This window comes from Musa acuminata, chromosome BXJ2-6 (assembly GCF_036884655.1).
Source record: "Musa acuminata AAA Group cultivar baxijiao chromosome BXJ2-6, Cavendish_Baxijiao_AAA, whole genome shotgun sequence".
NCBI classification, from domain to species: Eukaryota; Viridiplantae; Streptophyta; class Magnoliopsida; order Zingiberales; family Musaceae; genus Musa; species Musa acuminata.
In genome coordinates this window covers 38,908,286-38,930,768 of record NC_088343.1, presented here as the reverse complement: position 1 = coordinate 38,930,768, position 22,483 = coordinate 38,908,286, and the positions used below count along the sequence as shown (strand labels likewise).

Below are 22,483 nucleotides of genomic sequence, written 5' to 3'. Positions count from 1 at the left end.
GTTGGTGAGACATGTGCATGGATACAACTAACTGTACATGTCCACATTCATCAACATCTCCGCATGCTAAAAGCTCCATAGTTTGGCCTTTTTTTTTTTCTAATTAATTGATTTAAATGGGGAAATAAAAGCCACTTCTCCCTGAGGAAATGAAGTTTTACTTCTCTAATTTACTATCTTTCATCATCAATTTAAAATATAAATGGCAACTGTTATTGTTTGTATATCATGAGATTGTTGAATTGGAGAAATCCTGTTCTATAGGAGATTAGTTTTACTTCATGGATTGGTACTTTGTTTCTCATCCTCTCAAATTTGCTGTTATTTTGTTTATTTTATTACTCTCTTTTTTTTATATATAGTTGACTTGAATGGTAATTTATGCTTTTATGATTCTCTTTTGCACAAATTTATTATAGGGTTTGATCAACACATGGAAAAAATTGGATATGAAGAGATGATTTGAAATTTGTTATGATTTGGAATGTATTATTATCTGCTAATGGTTTTGTCTTCAATTTTAATTGATAAGAAATAAAGTTTAAGATGAAATAGGAAAAATGTACCAAGCACCATTTTATTAACAATTAAATAAAATAAGGTATAGTTAAGATAGATGTATAAAAAAATTTAAAAAATAGATATATTGATATATTGCTCAATAATTCAATTGTAAATTAAAGAGGATGTTGCTCGGGAAGTTATGTGTGTGTATGTATTTATTTTAAAATGGTCAAAATAAATTGTGTAAATTTATTGATAACTAAAACAAAATAATTAGAGATAAAATGATGGGAATTGTTTAAAATGACACGTGAAATATATTACATACTTTATCTAAAAATTCTCAATGTTGGGTTTTAATTAAATGATGACCTCTAATTGGTTTTCAACTTAGCAGCACCATTTTTTTATCAATTTAATAAAAATATTTTTCACCTCTTTTCTCTTTTATTGTCTACCCTTCCTTCTTTCCTCCTCCTCTTATCCTTTCCTCTTCTATTGTCTATCTTTCCTCGTTACCTGTTGCTTCTCTATTTTATTTTTATTTCTCTTTCCCTTTTCTTCCTTATCGCTCACTCTTCTTTATTACGGTGGGAGTAAGCAGGTAAAGTAAAGGTGGACAATTATGATACCAATAATGATATTTGTGGCAATGCTGATTTCAAATTAGTGCTTAGTGATTGGGGTAACAAGGCCAAGGTATAGGTGGAGACGATTGCAAAGGATTGACTGCACTTATAGGAGCTCCACCTCAAAAGGATGATGGATGATAGTGTTAAGGAGGTAGTAGAGGTATCTGTTAGTGTCTCTATGAGGTGGTAGAGGTGTTAAGGAGATAAGACTATCGTCTATGCTAACGCCTTCATGGCCCGCCTTCTCTCTACTTATTATTTTATTAACAATGAGGGGAGGAGAAAGAGAAGAGAGAGAAAGAACCGGAGAAAATGAAGTTGAGGTCAAAATGATGGAAGATAAAAGGATATTTTTATTAAATTAATAAAAATAATATTTAAGAATTCAATCAGTTGGAACAAATATTTGAATAGTAATTTAAGTTTTAAATCTTTCAAATAAGATATTAAGATATTGAAAGAAAAATATATAAATTTAGTTTCACCGCTCCGCGGGTAATCTTACACTGTTTGAAGAGTTATAGTAGAGTTACTTTTATACCCCTTACCGATTCAAATCTCGCAACGTCTCTCTTATATCGTTAGGGTTCCGGCCTTCTCCCGTTTCCTGTCTCCGCTCGATATCGATGAAGGCTATCACGAGTGCAAGGGGCGCTCGGCCTTATTAAACCTAACCCCTTTCTCTCACAGGGGGCAATCGATCCCTGGCCCGTGTCGCCGGACAGGTCTCCGTTCTCCTCCCCCGCCAGTGCCGGAAAGTCCATCTCCGCGACCGCTGCGTGGAAACGCTCTTTGAAAAACGGATTTCACCTTTCCAGGTGCCGGATTCTGGGGTTCAGGTACCTCCTTGGTGTTAGTGTCGAGGGCCATCTTTTCTAGCTTCGTTTCCTCCAAGCAAACAGGAAAAAGAAGACGATCTATCTTTGAACTGGTGGGTTCAGAATTGCAAAATTTCCCATTCCGATTACTGTTGACGCTATGGTTTGGACAGGTCGTTTTCTCAAGAACTAAAAACATCAAGATGATATCTTTTGAATTGTTGCGATGCCGTTAGTGATGTTCAGCATCTCAATATATGCATATGGTCAGTTGCATAGTGCTTCTTCTATTCAAATTCTATAGGACTTCTTTCTTCGGATGGACTTGTCTGTAGAAAAGGTTAATGGCTGCTTGATGATTTATTTGGCAAAGACCAGCAGGGGAAAGACTTATACTATGTGGGGACATCCCAATGCGTTATTAGAAGATGCTTGGTATAGAACTAACAGAGGATTGACCCTGTGTGCCTATGAGAGGCTCTTTTCTTGCATAGATGAAGTGGGTAACTTTAAACCTTCTGCTTGGTAGGAAACCTTGGTAACTTCATGCTTAGAGAATATTTATTCTAGGAACAACTGAAGCACTCTGACAAACAGCTGAATTTTCAGTCCTATTGTTCTCTCCTGGAGGCAATTGTGCTGACGTTACTTGATATTCCAAGTATTTCTAGCTTTGTTCCATTTCTGGTTTGTGATTTATCGGGCTATTGTGTTTACAGATCTACAATGATGAAATCACAAACCTGCTGGAACTGACATAAAGGAGTGCCAAACCAATTTTGGTCTTTTACTGTTTCTTCATTACTTGCCTATAGCATTCTCTGTTGTTTCTGAAATTGGCCATATCTTTCAGATTAAGGTGGATGTTCCAACTGGTATTTGTGTTGATTATTTGACAGAGGAGTTTGTTCGTATGATGATGTAAATCAACTATTAATGAAGGTGAATTGTTATCAGGAATTCTTTATCAGTTATATACTTACTATCGATAAGCATCATTCTGGAAACTGCATAAATTGCACATAACCTCATAGATACAACAGAAATGATAGCAAAATAAATAAGTTATTTGTTGTGTCTTTATTTTCTCTCCTATGATACTTTATTTACTCTCCTATGATACTATCTGTTTGGAATTTGCTCCGTGGATCATTGATTGGGAAACAATCACTTTTCAAATTAGTGTTATATTTATCAATCTGTTTATTTAATATATTTTCTTTAGAACATCTATCTTTTTATGACTTCAGGCACCATTAAACTAAGTTTTCTTTATTCCGTGCTAGCCTTCTTAAAGATTTTTAACAATCCATGCCAAGTTCTTTTGCTTACAGCCTTTTTCAATGCCACTTTTCTTCTTAATTTTTTCTAGTTCTGTCTGTACTTATTTTTTGATTTCAAGTCATGAACACCATGATCCCTATTTCTGCTGGTCACAGACTTCCCCTTTCTGCCTAACATTTTACCAGTATGATAAAATGAGTATTGAAACGCATACTAGAACATAATTTGTTTTAGAAACCTAATAGTATTGACATCAGAAAGAACCTATTTTTTGTCTTTTCCTTGGTTTATACTGGTCAAATTATGATGTCTTGGTATATAGATTTGTCGTTTGCTAGGTTCTTGTATTTTAAGGTATATACACATATATAAGAAAACATTTGCCTTTCTATACTTGAAGTGGAATGCATTCACTTCTAGAATTACTCATTTGACCTGTTAAACTAATATTCTATGTGGAGTCACCGTTGCTACATTGGCCAAAATGATTTGGTCATATAACTAGTAGGTGGCAAATCAAATCATGTAGTTATTGCTCTTATCTTTTGATGAATGGACTGTTGGAGTGCCACGATCTTCACATTGAAACCCCTGATACCCTCGTTTAAGCTTTATTCATAGACCAGAATCCTCCTTAGAATTTTATATTAGCAAATTTTAGGAAAGCCATCTCCATATGTTAACATGTGGTTGTCCACATAGGACTTTAGAAAGATTCTCTGATGTCTGTACACACTAAATAACTGTGTGAGACTGGGCATGTGGTCCAGACTCCAAAATGTTTGAACTGAAGTTATTAGTAATGGGCTCCTGTAATGGAGACAAGACCTTCCTTTCCTCTTTTCTGATTTGGGACTATCTTGGTGTCACAATAAGAGAACTTCATACTTCATCTACATACATGAAATAAATAATGTTGAAGTTCCAGTCAAATGCAGATCAGATGCAACTATACTTTTAATCAATCTACTTTCGAGGGAACTTCATATGCTTAAAGACCTCAAAGATGGACCATCAGAGGCTTTGTCTCTTGTCTTTTTTGATCAAAATGTGGGGGATTTACCACTATAAGATAGCATGGAATGTGTAAGATCAGAATAAACTGTTGGAGAATATAGATTTTGTCCAGAATGCTCCTCCCTTTAATTAAACCTGTTTGCTTTAGACAAATTAACGTTACAAAAGGTGTAGCTAATCTTAATTTGGATGAATCTGAGCCTGAGCCTTCCTTCTATTCCAACCCCTTTGATTCACAGCAAATGGTCCTTGATCCATGTGGCATAATTTAGGGATGCAATAAGATTTAAATTACTTATCGACGCACCTATCCAGTTTTCAAGTATTCAGAGTGTTTCTGTATATTCAGAACTTAGAAGTTGGATATCCAGAATTTGGATCTTGCTTGGGTTCTATTAGTAGTCCTATATTTAGAACTCAGAAATTGGATATCTAGAAAAGTTATCACTATATTTATGTTCACTTTTATAGTCTTATAGATCAAGGTCTGTTATACCGAAACGTACCGCCCGTATCGGGTGGTACGTACCGGTCCGACAGGTTATCGGTATGCGGACCGCCTTGTCACGGACTTAGCTGGTTTTGCCTAAGCCGTGCGGCACCCTTACATGTCCGTCCGCAAAGGTCAGCCTCCCCGAAGCCTCCCATTGTCCCTTAGGACCAACAAAAGAGAGAACGGGTTAGAGAGAACGCTTCAATCGGGATCCACAAGCAAACATCTCCGAAAAACACTTCATAGACAATGCAAATTACAAACAGACTTTACAAGCTCTGAACAGTTGCACAACAAAGGGTAAAATGGTCCATTATATATCGAAAATCTCTCACACGTGTTAACATGACACAACATTTATTTACAAGCCTAAAGAGGCCACCAACCCAACTAAAATGAGACTATTAAGCCTTCGGCCGCCCCTCTACATGCTGTACAAGGCATGAACATGCCAAAAGACACGGACATGCATAAGCATTACATCAAACACCTTGTTTAAAAGTTTGTCCGTGACATTCTCCCCCACTTATTTTTTCGACGTCCTCGTTGAAGCCTTTGTCGACACTGCAACTCCTCGCCTTTGCTGAGTCTTCAATCTTCTGCTCCAGCTACAATGCGCCTCTTGGCTCCCAACTGCTGTTTTTGAGTAGTCGAACTTTTTGATCCGTCATGCTGCTTCAACTCACCAATGACTCTGACTCTGGTGTGGGGTTGGTTGAGTTGTGTTGATCCTTGTTGATTCCTACGGATCCCCCAGATGAAGGAAAAGACCATCCTTACTGCGCCAGTCTCTCAAATGCCTCATGCTGCTTGAACTGGGTGGATGCTTGTTGGAGCTTTAACGAGCATCGTCTCGCAACTTCTGAAGTTTTGGGTCCTTCCTCCACAAAATTTACTCATTGACTCTTATTTCACTTAGTTGTCACATCCAAGTAGGTTCGCATCACTTCCGCTTTCGATTGGCATTTCGTTGGGAAATGAAGCGGACAATCTACTCTCAGTAGCACTGATCACCATTGGTGAGGATTTGACAACTATTGTCTTCCATTATCTTCGAAAGGTCTTTGAACTTGTGCAGAGCTCCTCTGCTGGATAGATAAGAGAATTGGGGTACTCGGTTTCGCCCATTCTCTTAAGAGTTGAGAAGGCAAAGGTTACTTGACTTCGCCCGCCTCCTCGAGGTTGTACTCCATGCATCGAGCTGGTTACTAGCCTTCGCCTGCTCTTTGCTCACACTTCTGAAGCACTTGAAGTGTTTGCACTCCTTGCGTTGAGTTAGTTACTGTGATTCACCTTCTCAATGCCATCAAACTTCTGGAATGCAGGAAGTTTTCACCCCAACTTGGAGTAATTCTCTCATAGGTTTGGTCGCCTCTGGGATTGTACCGTCTTCTCCATCAACCTTGCCGCCTACTCCTCTGAGTAGCAAAGGTACAACACCGCGTACTGCCTGCTTCGTTCCTTGGTTATGCACTCTTACATGACCTAAAGTCCTTCACTTTCGGCTATCTTGATGAGAAGCACATTGACACCGGTCTTACGAAGTTCTTCGGCCTCTGCCCTTCAGCCTTGTCTCGGTACTTGGAGATTGCCTCTACATTCTCCACCTCCTCGGCCCCTTTCACGACCAAGCGCTCTCCCTCTATGAGAGCAAGGGATCAATGACTTTCACGAAAGTCCCGCCTCTGCGGTACCATAGCGCTGTCATGCCCATGGCCCTACTATCCGTCGCCTTGCATCTGCATCCCTTTTCTTCACAATCAGTAGATATGCCTCTGTGGCACTCCTCCGAGTCCACCTCCATTCTAACTGATGCTTGTTTTGGGTAGCTAAGTCCCTCTGGACTCGTCGTTGCTTCCTCGCCCCTTTCGACCCCCTGCTTCAACACCTCTGTATTCTCCAAGCAGTCTGTTTGGTCGATGGAAAGACAGACTGCAACTCCCATGCATGGCCTCTGCCATCACGTTGTAGGGTTTGCACCGATTCTGTTCTCCTTAGCTTCTTTGGTAGCAACGTTCGTTTACTCGGCCTTGTCCTCTGACTTGCCGGGCTCTCTTAAGCAAATATGAGCTCTGGAGCAGTCCAACTCTCCAGCTGCTTCGATCATACCTCTGCATGATCAAGTCCCTCCTATGGAACTCACTGGTACTTGCATTTGAACTTTTCCCTTGGTGGAACCCAGCCCCCATATGCTGATGACCAAGGCTTTCATCCGATGCAAAATTCGATGCATGCACGGAAGACCCGCCTCTGCGGTACCATGGCCTTCACTCCTTGAATCCATAGCCCTTCTTGTCGTCGTGTTGTTCACCGAAGTGGAGCTTCCAGTACCTCCCGATCATACCTCCGTATGATCTAGTCCCTCACAGGACTATGTCGTGTGAATCGCATTGCCACGAACTGTTCCACCACGATCCGCTGCACCATGTCGCCTCCTGGTGACATCTCCATTGCATTCTGATCCTTGTGGAATAAACTCGAATTGTGAACCCTCCATGTGTGGCCTCTGCCAATACATCGTAGGGTCTCTTTCACCTTCGATTTTGTTCGCTCCTTTGGCAATCGACCTTCATCCACCCACTCTTGGGTCACACCTAGATGAAGCTCCGCTCTAGGACAGTCCGTCGCCTAGTAGCTCCCGAAGTCCACCGACTTCACTGTAATTTGTGCACCATTGTTTGTATCCTGGGCCTCTGCCCCTACCAGCATAATCTCCGCTGCGCACCGCTTTCTTCATGACAACTTGAATGGCAACACTGTGGCTTATTCTTCAAGAGTACCCACCTTTGAGTCCTCTTGTCCCGTGCTAAGGCCTTCTGAACCCAATTTCGCCTCCGCAAATTGAGTCGCCTTAGTTCCTCTATCAGATGCTTCTCCGAGATAAGGTGCATGTGCCCAGAAGCTCCTTTCGTCTTTGGCACCATGCAAGATGAGTCCGCTCCGTCAGAATAAAGAACCCATGAAACAACATGTTTCTACTCTTGCCTCTGCAAGAGTTTATACCCTTGACTTCTGTCTAAGGAAAGCACTGTGCCTCCGCTCCATGTTCCAACTTCTATGCTGGCTCCCTTCATACGGCTTGGGTACTTCGCCAAGTTACACCCAAGTTGCTCCGCTCCTCGTTTTTGCATTGAGTCGATGGTGGCCCTCGCGCCCACCATTCCACGGGTCAGCCCTCCCTTGAGTCCGATCTCCAGATCGACTCCAAGTGTGCCTTCATTTAAGTTGCTTTGGGTCGTTCCCCCACTTGATCTCGCAATGCATCCACCAATGCATTCTCTCAAGCGAGATCATGCGATGACTCCTCGCCGCTTGCTCAGTCCATTGAGCTTCGTGGAGTCGTTATTTGTTGAGGTACTCCTCCTCAACATGTGAGGTCCGTCCCACATAATTCTCCCTCTGGAGAGCCGGGACTTATTCCTCCTGGATAACTTTCTCATTGGAGCAACATCTCTCTTCGTTTCGGAGACCACCATCCCCTTGGACTACTCCGATCTGCTGAACAAACTGTGCATTGTTCTGCCTCCTGCAAATGCACTTGCTAGATTGCGACTCCACGTCAATACTGCCCCCGCTGCACCACTCAAGGCCTAGCAACATGCTGAACTTATTGCACACTTCAGCCTCCTACGGATGTATCCTTCATATGCCAAAGAGAAAGTTTCAATGCTCCATGGCGCCGAGTTTCGGTCGCCTTGGGATGGCCACGAACATTCCATTGTCCGCATACAAGCCCATGCATGAGTACCAAATTCTTCGAGTTAGCAATTCTCCTCACCTCTGTGAGCTTTGCATAACTCTTTTGGTCGTTGAGCAACTCATTCCACCTTGCATGGTCTCATCCTTTACCAAGCGCCTCGCTTGTCTTGAGCACCATCAAGTATAGTTGTCAACGTTGAGCCGTAGCTCAAACTCAGCCATCCCAGCCTTTGTGCGCCCCGCATTCTTCCAAGCTTGCTTGTTCTCGTGGTGCCTCTTGCGCGAAGGGTTGGCCATTTCTCTGAATGCCAATGTCATATGCCCGCTCCTCCGAGCGACTCCTTTTCCCTACATCTTCATGCCCGTTTTCCCCCAAACGGTCGCGCGTGTGCTGACTGCCCTCAACGCAGCCCCGCTAGGTCCCCCACGTTTGCATGCTAAGTGTTTCTATGAGTGCTTGTCCTGCTCTGATACCACGGACTTAGCTGGTTTTGCCTAAGTCGTGCGGCACCCTTGCGTGTCCGTCCGCAACGGTCAGCCTCCCCGAAGCCTCCCATTGTCCCTTAGGACCAACAAAAGAGAGAACGGGTTAGAGAGAACGCCTCAATCGGGATCCACAAGCAAACATCTCCGAAAAACACTTTATAGACAATGCAAATTACAAACAGACTTTACAAGCTCTGAATAGTTGCACAACAAAGGGTAAAATGGTCCATTATAGACCGAAAATCTCTCACACGTGTCCACATGACACAACCTTTATTTACAAGCCTAAAGAGGCCACCAACCCAACTAAAATGGGACTATTAAGCCTTCGGCCGCCCCTCTACATGCTGTACAAGGCATGAACATGCCAAAAGACACGGACATACATAAGCATTACATCAAACACCTTGTTTAAAAGTTTGTTCGTGATAGCCTGGTACCGCTACAGTGCTACAGTATAAAAAAACAAGGTCGGTCATACCGAAGCGTACCGCCCGTATCGGGCGGTATGTACCGGTCCGACAGGTTACCGGTACGCGGACCGCCCGGTACCGCTACAGTGCTACAGTACTATATTGTAGCACTGTTACAGTATGAAAAAGTATAAAATTATTTGGTACACCAGGGTGTACCGATCGGTACATCAGGGCGTACCGAACCGAGCCTGGGTCGAAACGTCGGTACGGTACGGTACGGCGAACCTTGTGAAAAAGTATAAAATTATTTGGTACACCAGGGTGTACCGCTCGGTACGCCCTGATGTACCGTCCGGTAAACCGGTATCGTACCGTACGAAGCCTGGGTCGAAACGTCGGTATGGTATGGTACGGCAAACCTTGTTATAAATAATTAAATATAGAACTCTTTACTTTGATGTTGGTCACTTTTTTTTGTCATTAATTCTTAAACTCGCTATCTGACAAGTTCGAATATTTAGGTTACTTATCTCAAACCAACTGAATGCCTCACAGCTAGTCTCCGACATGGTCTTCAAATTATTGGTAACTGGCAGCAAACCTCAGTCCCAAGAAATTCATCTTTCAAGTTTTCTATCAGTCCATTGAAGGCAAATTAATTGTCTCAATAAACAAGGTTGATGTTGGAATATAAGCACTTGTTCAAGATTTAGAAGTGCGAGAAGAGCTTCCTACTATGTAGTTACTGTAATAAGAAAATTCTATAATATTAGGGTAAACATTCCAACAGAAGCATGCAATTGCAGCTGGCACCTGCTGATGAATTGGTGCCAATTGATAAACACAGTATGCATATACCAAAATTGGGTCACAAAAAATATAAGTTGAGAAAATTATTATTTTGTTTGTTTTTTAATCTTTTGCATACCTTGTATCTAAAGGTTGTTCTGAACAACTGGAAATCTTTCGCTCATTCCCTCAAAAAGAAATGTACTGAACATCTTTCCTTTTGTGATAGGCAGTGGAGCAAGTCTTGGTAGGATCCATCAGGTGAGAAATGGCACTTGAAGCAAGCTGCTGAAATTATGCAGCTAAATTGTTTATGCTTGACTTCCACCTTTTGAGTTTTGTACTGAGTTTAATGTTTGTTATGTTCCATATGATTGTGGATGTGGTAGGTCCAACAATATAAACATGAACAAGAATGCAATGTAATTGTTGCTCAAACCCTTGAGGGTAAAATCTCTTAGATTGAGACTTTTATGGATTAAGTGAAGAGTTTATTGCGCTTGTGAATGAACATAAGGTTTTACCGATCCTTGATCCTATGTTTGACATTTTTTTATCTCTTTAGTTGTCTTACCAAGATTTTCTATCTAAACTTTCTTACTAGTACTAAAAATTCTATGCACACTATAGCTTCTTGAAGAAAAATACGAGAATCATCCAGAGGTTTTATGGGTAAATATTGAACTGAAAAGGGTGCTGATGAGCTTGATGACTATGTTGCAAATTTGCAATGCTACATGGTTTCCTTTTCTTCTTCTGAATTGACTCCTTGCTCCTCTCAGCACAACATCTGAGTCGGTTAAAGTGCTGATAATAAAGTTGAAGCAGGGAGGACTAGTTGGACAGAAAATGCGAGCAAATGTTCTCTTGTTGAAGAACTTAGGCTTGCATTTGAAGCAAGTTGTTCTTTAGCTGAAAAGTTGAAAGTAGAACCTGATCCTGAGAAAAAAAAAATGTGCCAAGGAGCTGAAAGAGGCAATACAAACAACAATGCAGGATCGTAACCAAATTTTAGGACAGTATGTGGAACTTCAGGAGAAGCATACTGCACTTGTTTCAAGAAATCAGTAAATCAGCAATAGAGTTGAGGATGCAATTGGAGCAGCAGCAATAGCTGGTATCAAGGGAGCTGAATTAAAGTTTATTACTTCTCCTGCAGCTGAAGTTTTAATCTTAAAATCAGAAAGAGAACGGGAAAGGTGACAATGGAAGGATGAAAATAAAACCCTTCAATCAACTGAGAGACACTGCTGAAGCTCTACAAACTGCCAGAGATTGTGCAGCTAAAAGGAGCAGAGGAAGCTGCCGCAATTGGTGAGGTACTTTTTTTTCCCTTTTGCTGTTTCATGCATTTTCATGTAGTGAATTAATTCTCACATTAAGATTCATATCAAATCTGTACATTCACACTGGTGGTGTCTAGTGGGAATGTGTGGGCAAGATTATACTTATTGATGTCACTTACAATAGTATAGTTGCCCATATGCAAATCAATGTGCTATTACATCTATGCTTTCTTGTAAGAGCAACATGCATATTTCTCCATAATGCTCTATGGAAGTATCCAGTACATAGGACTTAAAACTTACATATCAAGTTAGATGTATCATGGATACCTGCTGTCTATATACTGAGAGAGAAACTATACCTTTTACCGAAGATGCAACGTACCATAATGTACTGCTCAGTACAGGCAGTACGTACAAGTCTGACAGTGGTCCGGTACGGGTGATATATTGGTAAATTCTCATGTATCATGTGTCGGTATGCTCGATATAGCTCGGTACATACCGTATCGATAGCTGGTTAGTACACCGGTAGGACCGATAAGGCGAATCATGCTTTTGATCTTTTTTTTTTACTTGCTCCTTGGCCTCGGACCCATACTTTGTGGATCATTTGTGACATTGACCTTCATATAGTGTTGATTTCATCCAAAAGCTACAACCTATGCCAACATTTGATATGGTCGCTAATGTTAGAGTCTATTGAATGATAAGCAGAGTAACATATTGCTTAAATGTTAGGAAGTTAAGATTCAGAGGCATCTAGCATCCACTGCAGTTTCTGTGTACTCAACTTTTGTTGCGTCACTAATTGTTTTGTTGGATTTTCTCTTTTCATACCAAAAGTTTCAGAGATTAGAAAGACTTTCAACTGTGATAGACTGAACTGAGGTGTATAATTGGGACTACTTAGCTAAGAAAAACTTTTCATGGAACACCGTGTAATCAATTGTCTTTTATCTCACCAAAGTAAGCAGGTGGTGGTTCATGAATATTCCTTGTTAATTTAGCTTTGGTGTGAAGTCAATTATGGTTAAACATCTCTTGGGTAACTATGTTTTGGTAAGGAAATTTCTTATAGGATTTATCTGAGCAGCAGCTATCTTCTGCATTGGTCTTTTGCTTTCAAGCTCTTTATGTTTGTCTTTATCATCTTTTGGATAAATTACATTTTGAAGTGGATTTCATATAGGATAAGTCTTTTGCTTTCAGTTTGTCTATGTTTACCTTTCTTATTTTACTATACATCTTGCAGAAAAGAGCATTATTGGCAGAGGAGACTGAGAAGGCAAACCAAGAGATAGATTAGTTGAAGGATTATGATATGAGAAGTTGTTTTACTGAATCAGATACCTGCAGAATCATGTTCACAAAGAGAAGCCCTTGGACACATTGAATTTGATGATTCTGAAGTGGCCAAATCTGATAAGGGAAAGCATGAGTAGAGCTGTATAGAGGAGTTTGAACCCTTCTGCTAGGGAGGGGATACCGAATTGTCCATAGATTATAATTCATGGTTCTCTGGTGATGATCAGCGCAATATTTAAAATCTTAAAGGATGTCCCAGCAATATGTTTGTATTACTAGGAGAAGTGTTGCACAACACCTCAAACGTTGGTAACTTAGCACTTATATGTTCTGTATCATTCCTATATACAGTTTCTGGATTTCACCAATTGTGCTGGTTCTGTGAAATTGCATCTGGAACAACTTCCATTCCTGCACGGTAATAATAATCAGGTATAGTTCTATGGTTTTAGTTTTAGTTTATAATCTGCACATGTTTTTAATAATTCTAGTAATGCATGAGTTTATGCTTAGCAATGTTTGTGCTTACTACCAGGTGCAATACAAATCCTATTATATTAGGTGGCGTATCTTCACTTATTTCATTACCTGTCAACCTATTACTGAACATTTCTTCTCAGAAAATTCATTTCTTTACTTTCTGGCTAATCATGGGTTAAATTTATTTCTGTGGTTATTCACTTTTTGATTTGAAAACAACCTTAATGTAGATCTGAGGCTAGTTAGCTCAGCAGAAATGAACAGTGGTAGATGATGTTATTGCTTTGTAACTTAATTATTGTGTGTTTCTTTTGGGGTGTTACAGTAGGCAAATATAGCTCCAGACTCTCTTGTGCAGATAATCTGGCAAGCCTTTAGGAAGTCAATTTCTTAGGTTGCTGGCACATATTTATGCATCTCATACCAATGATCTGAGATTATCTTAATCTTCAACTAGTTTATAGTCATCTATAGGCTCGAAAGGGAAAAAAAAAATTCCACACCCTAAAATTAGTAAGTATTAAGAGTGCCCAGATCATGGAATAGAAACTTGTTTGTGACATTTCATGTTAATTAATTGGGAATGATAGTAGGTTACATTGCCAGTTGGTTGAGATGGATGTTTAAACACTCAATGCATCTAATTTAGCCAGCTTATCTGCGATAAGGACCGCTATACGAACAATAAATAAATATAAATGTTGTGTGACTTATTAGTATGGGATTAAGATTAGTACTGTTGACTGTCCAGCTTACTTGATAGAGAAGAGTGCACACCATGACCATGCTTCTTGTCTGGTGTTAATGCTTCACCTAATCACAATATATATTGGTCATCATCGTCTTATCACTACAGCATGTCTTATGGGAGATCAAATTATTAAGCTCAAATGCAGCATGCTTCCTTCTAAATGTGATCAAAATTTCTTAGTCAAGCTAGTGAGTTACTGAACTACTAGCAATATGGATTAGTGCCATGGGTCCACATCATAGTATAAAGCAATGATCCAACAAAAGGCCAATTTTTTCTTCCGCCCTAGTTGCCATGGATGTTGATAAGGCCTTCAAGTTGATCAAAAGTAATGTCCATATCTCCTACAGGGATGGATCTCTCTGATGCAGACAGCCTACCTACAAGATTCATTAGGTTTTCTGTGAACTGAAGGGCTGGGTTTGAAAATAGTCTACAATGTCAAAGAGATCATGAAGCTGGGGAACTCATCACCCTGTTGAATGCAGCTGTTGACTCATCTCATGACATTTGAAGGGCCAAATGATGATGAACTCACAGATCCAAGCACTGTGAGGGCGCATTGGGATCTTAACAATGTAGAGGTAAAGATACAGAGCAGCTTTCAGCATGATTCCAAAAGCTGTAACCAATGATGGCCCAACCACCCAAGTTGGTTTAATTATAATGCCCTGATGCAATGATGCAATTTGGTAAAGTGGGTCCAAGATCTCAAGTACTACATCTAAGTGCTTGATTAGTGAAGGACAAGAAAAGAAAAAGGATTAGAGTTTATTAAACTAAGGATTGATAGAGTGACATGAGCAGTCCAAATCCATATTTGTTGAGGCAAATTGCTTGCAAGTCTGAGCTGCTTCAGTTGTACTGATGGTTAGTTGGAAAGGCATGTAACATGTTCACTGTTTAGGGTGGTTGGTGAAGCCAATGAGATGAGAAGAAAATACCTACCATCAATGGGAGCTGGAGCTAATGATAGCCTACTCAATGGACTGCATAATTATCATATTTCTTTTTCTTTGATTTGGTAACCTTTGAATTCATCCTGCATATTTAGTTGCATTGGTGACAAAAAAAAAAAAAAACAGAGAAGAATGTACCAAATACTGAAAGAAATGATTCAGTGTTGAGAAGCTCAAGTTTTGTGCAAAATCAATTGAGAAACAAAGAGTGCAGCCATAAATGTTGGTTCCATCAGCACGGCTTCCAACAGGAAAAAGCACCAGAATAACAAATGGATGCTTGTCCAAATCAGAGGTCAGCAAGGTTTAATGACATATGACCTTCCAATATCTTTATACTTATTCAGTATTTCAGACCAGAGTGGCTAAAACTTGGTCTTCGTTTAAGAGGTTACCATCACACACACCTTCACAAGAAACGGATGGATGTTCACAACCACCAAGACAAGAAAAAGAAATAATGATGAAGGCAGGCTTTGATAGAGCAGACACTTCAAAATTGCTGCTGCAAGAAATTTAAACCACCATGGCTTCCAGCTAAGTTGTTTCTCTCTTCTGTGAACTGTAGAGCCATAATGATTCAATTTTATGACAATTCATTGATCCTTGTCAACTTCAAATGTGCCAACCTAGCCAATCTGATGATGTTCCACTGGTAACAGGAACACAACATCAAATGGTCCATCTACTTTTGCAGCAATGGAAGACAGCTTACACGGATGCTGATGGACAAGCAATTTGGTTGCTAGGATGCATAGGTGGCCCAAGGAAACAAGCAAGAGGAGAAGTTCCAAATTCCATTTGATCTATGATCTTCTTCCAGTTCAAACAGGTAATACTAAACTGTTCACATTGACAGAAACCAGTAGTATCCCCTAACAACTGTTAATTCATCCATTTTTCGAACTCAAACTGAAGCAGTTCTCTTAAAATGATTCAACTTTGTCCACAGAGATCATGAGAAGCACTGGAAGGAAGGTAAAAGTTTCAGAAAACCAACAATTTCATTAATCGGTAACTGATAGTTTTATCATAATGATAATACAAAATAGCATTGCCATACTGAATCATTTCTGCATCCTTGCTCTTGCTCTCAGTCTCACCCTGTTACAAACTCATATCTGAGGCAAGAAGAAATTGTCACAGAATTCTGCACTCGGACCTAATGCTGTTAGTTCAGAGCTCTAGGTGTTGTTCGACACCAGTGTCTCAGTAATTATATACAAAAGGCTTCTAGTTTACTATGAAATCATACAAGCATAATTCGATCTTTACATAACTCGTCATTTTTGCCTGCATCTATTGTACACATCACAAAAATTTTCTTAAAATCTTGTGAGTGAACGTAGTCTTTCGATTCACTCCACAGGCATACTTTGGGAGGAGAATGCAGTCCCCTGGCTCTGCCCCAAGCCCATCTGAACAACATACTGGAGGTCATCCTCCCAGAGATTTCCAAGCTGAAACAGACCAACATTGCTTTGATCATAAACTAATTCTTTTAGCACATCTGGTTCATGGCTACATTCGATGGCAACATCATTACCTGAGAGGTGGCATCTGTGAATCCATCGAGACGAGGTAGTTGCATGGTGGGGGGCCGTCGTAGGGAGGACTCTAATGGATTCAAGGATCCTTGCACATCGAGACTATTCGTGACAATGCTCTGGAGAGGAGTCCCCTGAGGCTGCTGAGCATATGAGAAGGCTGTGCTTGCCATGTCTAATGGATAGACTTGCTGCGGCAATTGTCCAAGCGCTTGATGCATCTAAATGACAAAGGCAATATAAGGTCAGTCAAAACTCAAATTCGAGGGATGAATGACTGAAGAGAATGCACAAGCTTACATCTTTTGGGAGGAGAGCCTCCATGTTGAAATCTAGCTGGGGATTCAAGGCGGCCAGCTTCATCGACAAGAACTGAAACCAGATTGCATAAGCTGAGATGACGAACCAGTTTCATAAGGGAGGTAACAAGTGACTGTGACTGTCTTTTATGGTTCTTACCTCGACTTGCCGCTGCAATGACTGCACATAGTTGATGATCTCATCGAGCATAAGTGCTTTGCCGGTTACCTATTTGGAGGCATCAAAACTTCAATTTTGGAGCAAGAACTGATCATGATTTACCAAACAAACAAAGCATCAAAATCTACCTTATTGCAACCTGGCACAAGATCCTGCAGAAGCTTCATCCTCTCACTGATCTTTTCTCTTCTGACCTGGTAGATCAAGGAAGAAGACACAGTCATGAAAACAGGAAGCTAAGAGCAGAGGATCACTATAAGAGAAGGGTTCTTTCGGTACCCTCTCCGCCAGGCTGTGGCTGTCGGTGGCTTGCCCTCTTCTTGCCCTGACATGGATGTAGTCCTTTGGCGGCTCCGGTGGCTTGGCATTGCCCTCTTCGCCCTGTTTCCGACCGACATCGCCGTTCTCCTCCATCTTTGGCTTGACAGCCGCATCCTTGTCAGCTCCATCGGTTTCAGCTGGTTTGCATCTCTTTGCATCAGAATTTTCCCCGTTGCTCGGCTGCAGTTGGAGAATTCTTTCGCTTTTAAGTACTAAATTGGCTGCCAAACTCAGTGCAATAGTGGATTCTGAGACACTACCTTGGGAGGATTCATGTTGGAGGAAGATAAAGGTGCCCCCTTTGCTTTGCCTTTGGAAGCTGCTTTCCGCTTCCTCGCGTTGTTCTCCGCACCAACCGCCGTCGTCCTGTCCGACACCGACGACGCCTCCTGGCTGTTGCCGAACTCCGCTTCGCCACCAAACTTGGACCTCGTCTCCATCGCCGGTCTCTCTGGCTCCGACACTGGCACCTCCTTGCCATTGTCCGAAGCTCCCATCTGCACCGCCTTCAGAGACTGGCTGCTTGAGACCCTCGACAGCTTTCCAGCCTCCGGAAGCCCGAGCTGGCCGCCGAGCCCCGCGTAACCCCTCGCCCCAAAGCAAGAGAACCTCGCGGCTCTCTCTGCGAATCCTGGGTCGGCGGCAAACGGCGAGAATTTCCCGGCCGCCATTTGATTCCCGGGCACCGGTACGCCTCCCCTGCCCTGCTGCTGGTGATCCATGCCGGAAAGGTTGAGCTTTGGGGGGGAATTCAGCGGCGTACTGTAACACGAGGTGTTGGTGCTTTGGTATCGCGACGGCGGGGACACCTCCCCGGAGTTGCAGATGCTGCCGAGCCGACCGATGAGCTCGCCGATGATGACGCTGTCGTTGCCGGCCGGAGTGTTGGACGAAGGCGACGAGACGAGGGAGCTCAGTGCCGACTCGAAGTGGGCGTCGTGGTGCATCGGCTGCTCCCACCCGAGGTTGAGGAAGGAATTCGGTAACTGGTCGGCGGCGGCCGCGCGGGAGTTCATCTCCGGCGGCATCCCAGCGTCCATGGACTGCCAATTGACGCCAAAAAATCGCTCCTTTTCCATTCTCGAGCAGCGAAACTGAAGCGAGACGCGGGAAAAGTGGGTGAAGGTGGGATTTATGCAGGAGGATTCGGAAGAAAAGAGCGACAGAGCGTGGAAGAACAAACGAGCAATGTCAGAGGCAGCAAGGGAAGAGAACAGAAGAGAAGGAGAAAGGTAGAGTTGTTGACCTTAGGGTATATATAGATAGATGAAGCAAGGAAGGTAGAATCACCGCAATGGGCGGTGACGGTGATGCCGGGCGTTGGACGCCAGCGGAGGAGCCGTGTGTGCCCCTCTGCCAGTAAAACGTTTTATGGGAATCAGTTCAGTATTGGGTGGAGAGAGAGAGAGAGAGAGAGAGAGAGAGAGGGAGATTAACAATGAAGTTCTTAATTATCTGTAAGCTCGGAGTCTCTCTCTAGTTATTTCTCTTTGTATGACAAGGGAAAGAGACATTACTTTGAGGAAGAGGGAAACAAGTTCCAAATCACAAGAAAGATCGATAAATGTCCCAAGTTTGGAGACATTACTTTCGAGGAAGAGAACTCCCAAGTCATCATATCTCATCTTCCATCCTATTCTGCTGCTGCTCTTGGAGTGCTTGCAAGCTGCAAGAGTTGGAAATGCTATCCGGTTGAGTGTGAGAAATCTGGGACAATGGCCTTCCTAACCTGTTTGAGTTCCCTCATTTACTAATGTTCAAACTAATAGGATCCACAATTCCTGGATCTTATTTCTGACATTGGAGAAGCTGTTCCTCTTCTCTGTGGACTTGATGAACTTTATGAACAGCTAGCTAATCGTTCTCTTGTTATTCCATCGAACATGTAGCTGTGCATAGCTGCAATATCTTTTGGCAGAACAAATGTGTTTTATGTACATGACACTTTTTGTGGGAATTGTTGTGATTATAACAGTGACTTTTATGGAGTTCTCTACATTGCCAATTGTGATTCTGAAGCCCCACCACAACTCAGAGTTGCTCTGTTCAAGAGTTCTGAACCCACAGTGTGAAGCAGTAGAGTGAGCAGTGCTGAAACCAGCACAGAGAGTTACTGCTTTCTGGGAAAGATGAGACAGATGAGCCTTCTGTGTCCACAACCAGCTCCTGCTTGAGAGATCAAGCAGAGAGCCATGCCAGGGGTTGGGAAGATGCTTCATTTGATTTGGAGCAAACCAAGCTTCCATTGGTTTTGTTAATGCTTGCCAGAGTGGGGGTTACAGGAAGATGCAAGATATGTTGATGAAAAAGGAAAAAGAATTATTGGAAATTGTCTGCTACCTGGAAAAGCTTGAGGCATTCATTCACCAACTTCTTGTTGTTTAATCCTTGGAATCAGTGTCCTCAATCATATTATACTGCCAGTGCCTTTGGATTGATGTGCACAATCACATGCTGGTGGAGGCAAAAGGAAACACAATTTGATTTGATTGGACTCCAGTGGATTAAAATAAATCAGGCATCCCCTCCTATTTGCCACCCCAAACCATTGTTAATCAAAACCAAGGTGAAATTTCCTCAAGCAATCATTGGATTGAGAGGGTAAAAAGTCAAGAGTGAATTGGAAGCATCAAAGGTTAATTAAGTATGATTCCTTTTTTTTTTAAAGAAATATTATATGACAATAAACGATACGCGAGGATAGCATCAAATATTAAATCTCATTAAACTTAAAAATGGGTTAGCTCGAATCAACAGGTATTTTGTTTTGTTGACCGGTCAAAATTTTCGGTCCTAATTTATTTTGTATTTTCTAGTCCATGTCAGATTTATTGAACTTTTCATCCTTCAAAGAAGATTATAAATAAAATTGTCAAACTGTTCAAGTGTGTGAGCTTTGCTCATATCAAATTTGGAAGTAAAAGTCAAAATCTGGTTGACACAATTGCTGTGATCCTGTGGATTTTGGTACAACAAGTCCATGCTGGGCTGTGCACCTCTCTACTACATCCAAGAGTAGGCTTCTAATAATTGTAGTATTTTTCTTTGTAGGATTGTATTTTTAGGTAGGTCATATCCATCATTAGAGCAATCAAATGTTTACTTTGGAGCATTCTTGTTTGTTATGTAAGCTTCAATTATGATTTTGGATTTGTTAATTGGACATCTATATCTTGGATAACTCTATGCTTTTTCTTTTACTGTCCATAATATTATTACACCTTAAATCACAACATCTAAAACACATCCTTGTTCCAAATCATTTGGCTTTGCTTCTAACTGTAAATTATTTATTTAGAAAGATCAAATCTTTATTTAGGGGAAAATTTCCTTGATTATGAAGAGCAACTTCTTTCATTTGGGATAGAAATTGCTAAATTTACTTTAGAAGAGTGTTTCTTTTCTATTTAATTTTTTCTAAGAAAAAAAATATGGTTTTTGGGACAAAATATTATACTGATTCATTTGCAAGTTGTAGCATCTACTTTGACATTACAGAATTCTTGCAATGAATTGATTAGTTAGGTGGCAATTTGGTAAGATAGGCAGCATCCCTCCAACTCTTCTGAAAGTGTTCTTCAATCCACATTGAGATCTTTGACTCACCTACAAATTGCAGGACTAGTTAAGGCTGTTGTGCCTTCTCATCCATGGCAATAAAAGAGTGTGTTGTTGCTATCTTATCAAGGCTGCAAGAACACTTGGTTTGAGAAGGGCAACAAGTCATCACAACAGAATGGATAAACACCATCACATTCCTACATAGCTGCAGCATGCCATCTCTTGGTCTCTTTTAGTTCATGAAATCAACACCAAAAAGCATGACTTTATGTTGGTCTAAATCTTCCATGCACAAGGAATAATGAAATGTAGTCTTTTCAGCCACACAAACCAATCCTCAGAAGAAACAAATAAGACTTTTGAATTTTATTACTTGGATGCTGAACAATGGCTCTACTTTATGTTTGCACACTAAATATGTGAGTTAGTTCAATGTTAAATTCATAAGATAGTTGGCATGCATAAGAACAGAAAAGTACAGTATGAAACCCTGTCTCAGGCTGTATTTTTTACAACTCATCTGCAGCAGAAGAATCAACAACTCTATAATGGCAACTAAGACCAAAACAATTACGCGGTTAAGCGAGGAGGGGGAATAGTTGAACATGTTGTCAGTCATATAAAACGGTGATTAACATATATACATAATTCTTTTAGGTTAGGAGGCACCAAGCAAATGACTGGCTTAAGAAGCAATTATTTATAGCATGCCTGCTTCTGGTCTGCTGAAAGGAGCAACTGTTCATTGCAGACAGTATGAGAGAAATATGACATGAATGAATGGACACCACATGAAGTCAAGATCTAACCACCACTCCTCTCTCCTCTTCACCTTATCAGCACTCTTAATAATATATGCAAGAGCTTATTTATTCACTTGAATTCAAGCTTTTAAGATGCTCTGTGATGCCTGAATGACTCAGTAAGTCTATGTTGGAATTGCCTCACCATTGGGTAGGATAACATGGCCTTCAATGATTGAAATGTTTAGGTTCATGTGTTTGTGAGTTCTAGAGGCTGATAAAGAAGCCAAGGTTTCTGTACACTTGCCACAGATGGGACATTCATTAAAGAAATATTTGGGGAGAGAGAGAGAGAGAGAGAGAGAGAGGAAGAAAGGATGGAGGCTTTTCTGGGCTTCTTTCTGCTGAGTTTCTGAGTTCTCAAATCTGAATCAGAGGCAGAAAGAATCATGGTGGCTTAATGATTAGAGTGAATTGTGGTGGTGGTGCCTTTTCTTCTCTTCTGCAAGTTGTGTTTTTGATACTCCCATTCTTAGGTTGTATTATAAAGAGGAAAAGTTGTTGTCTTCAACAAAGATCCAATTCATGATTGATCTGATTACCTGATAGTTTGACCACAGCAGGGAGACTGCAGCTCTGACAAAAATATTTTCCTCAGCTTCCAACTGGTTGCCAAAGAAGTTACCTACAAATTTAAAATGTTGAAATGCATAATCTATTGAAATATAAACTCTATTTTGATGATTTAACCATTAGTTATTCTCAAATATTGTTTGATATTTAAGGTCCTCATGGTAAGTATCCAGTTCTATATGCTTTCTACCTGTAAAGGTAGGACAAGGTTAGGACCAGATAGAAATTGAAGGAAAGATGCATTCTGCCTGCAAAGACAAGTTTTTCTTTGCTTTC

The 22,483-nt window shown here is 41.1% G+C and overlaps 1 protein-coding gene, 1 long non-coding RNA gene and 1 pseudogene across 2 annotated transcripts; 2 read left to right on the top strand and 1 right to left on the bottom strand.

Moving 5' to 3' along the window:
* Nucleotides 1–1,734: 1,734 nt before the first annotated feature.
* Nucleotides 1,735–10,901, top strand: LOC103989265 (uncharacterized). The gene is made up of 3 exons (XR_672033.3): nucleotides 1,735–2,067; nucleotides 2,808–2,896; nucleotides 10,368–10,901. It is a non-coding gene; the product is annotated as an uncharacterized LOC103989265 (long non-coding RNA).
* A 40-nt stretch (nucleotides 10,902–10,941) lies between these two features.
* On the top strand, nucleotides 10,942–12,869 carry LOC135613963 (kinesin-like protein KIN-12B; annotated as a pseudogene).
* A 3,269-nt stretch (nucleotides 12,870–16,138) lies between these two features.
* On the bottom strand, nucleotides 16,139–18,985 carry LOC135615515 (transcription factor bHLH62-like). The gene is made up of 7 exons (XM_065114136.1): nucleotides 17,531–18,985; nucleotides 17,229–17,450; nucleotides 17,078–17,143; nucleotides 16,929–16,997; nucleotides 16,770–16,841; nucleotides 16,469–16,690; nucleotides 16,139–16,382 (listed from the first exon to the last, which is right to left on the bottom strand). The coding sequence occupies exons 1-7, from the start codon at nucleotides 18,347–18,349 to the stop codon at nucleotides 16,281–16,283; spliced, it is 1,572 nt and encodes a 523-aa protein (XP_064970208.1). The 5' UTR covers nucleotides 18,350–18,985; the 3' UTR covers nucleotides 16,139–16,280.
* Between the last annotated feature and the right edge of the window lie 3,498 nt (nucleotides 18,986–22,483).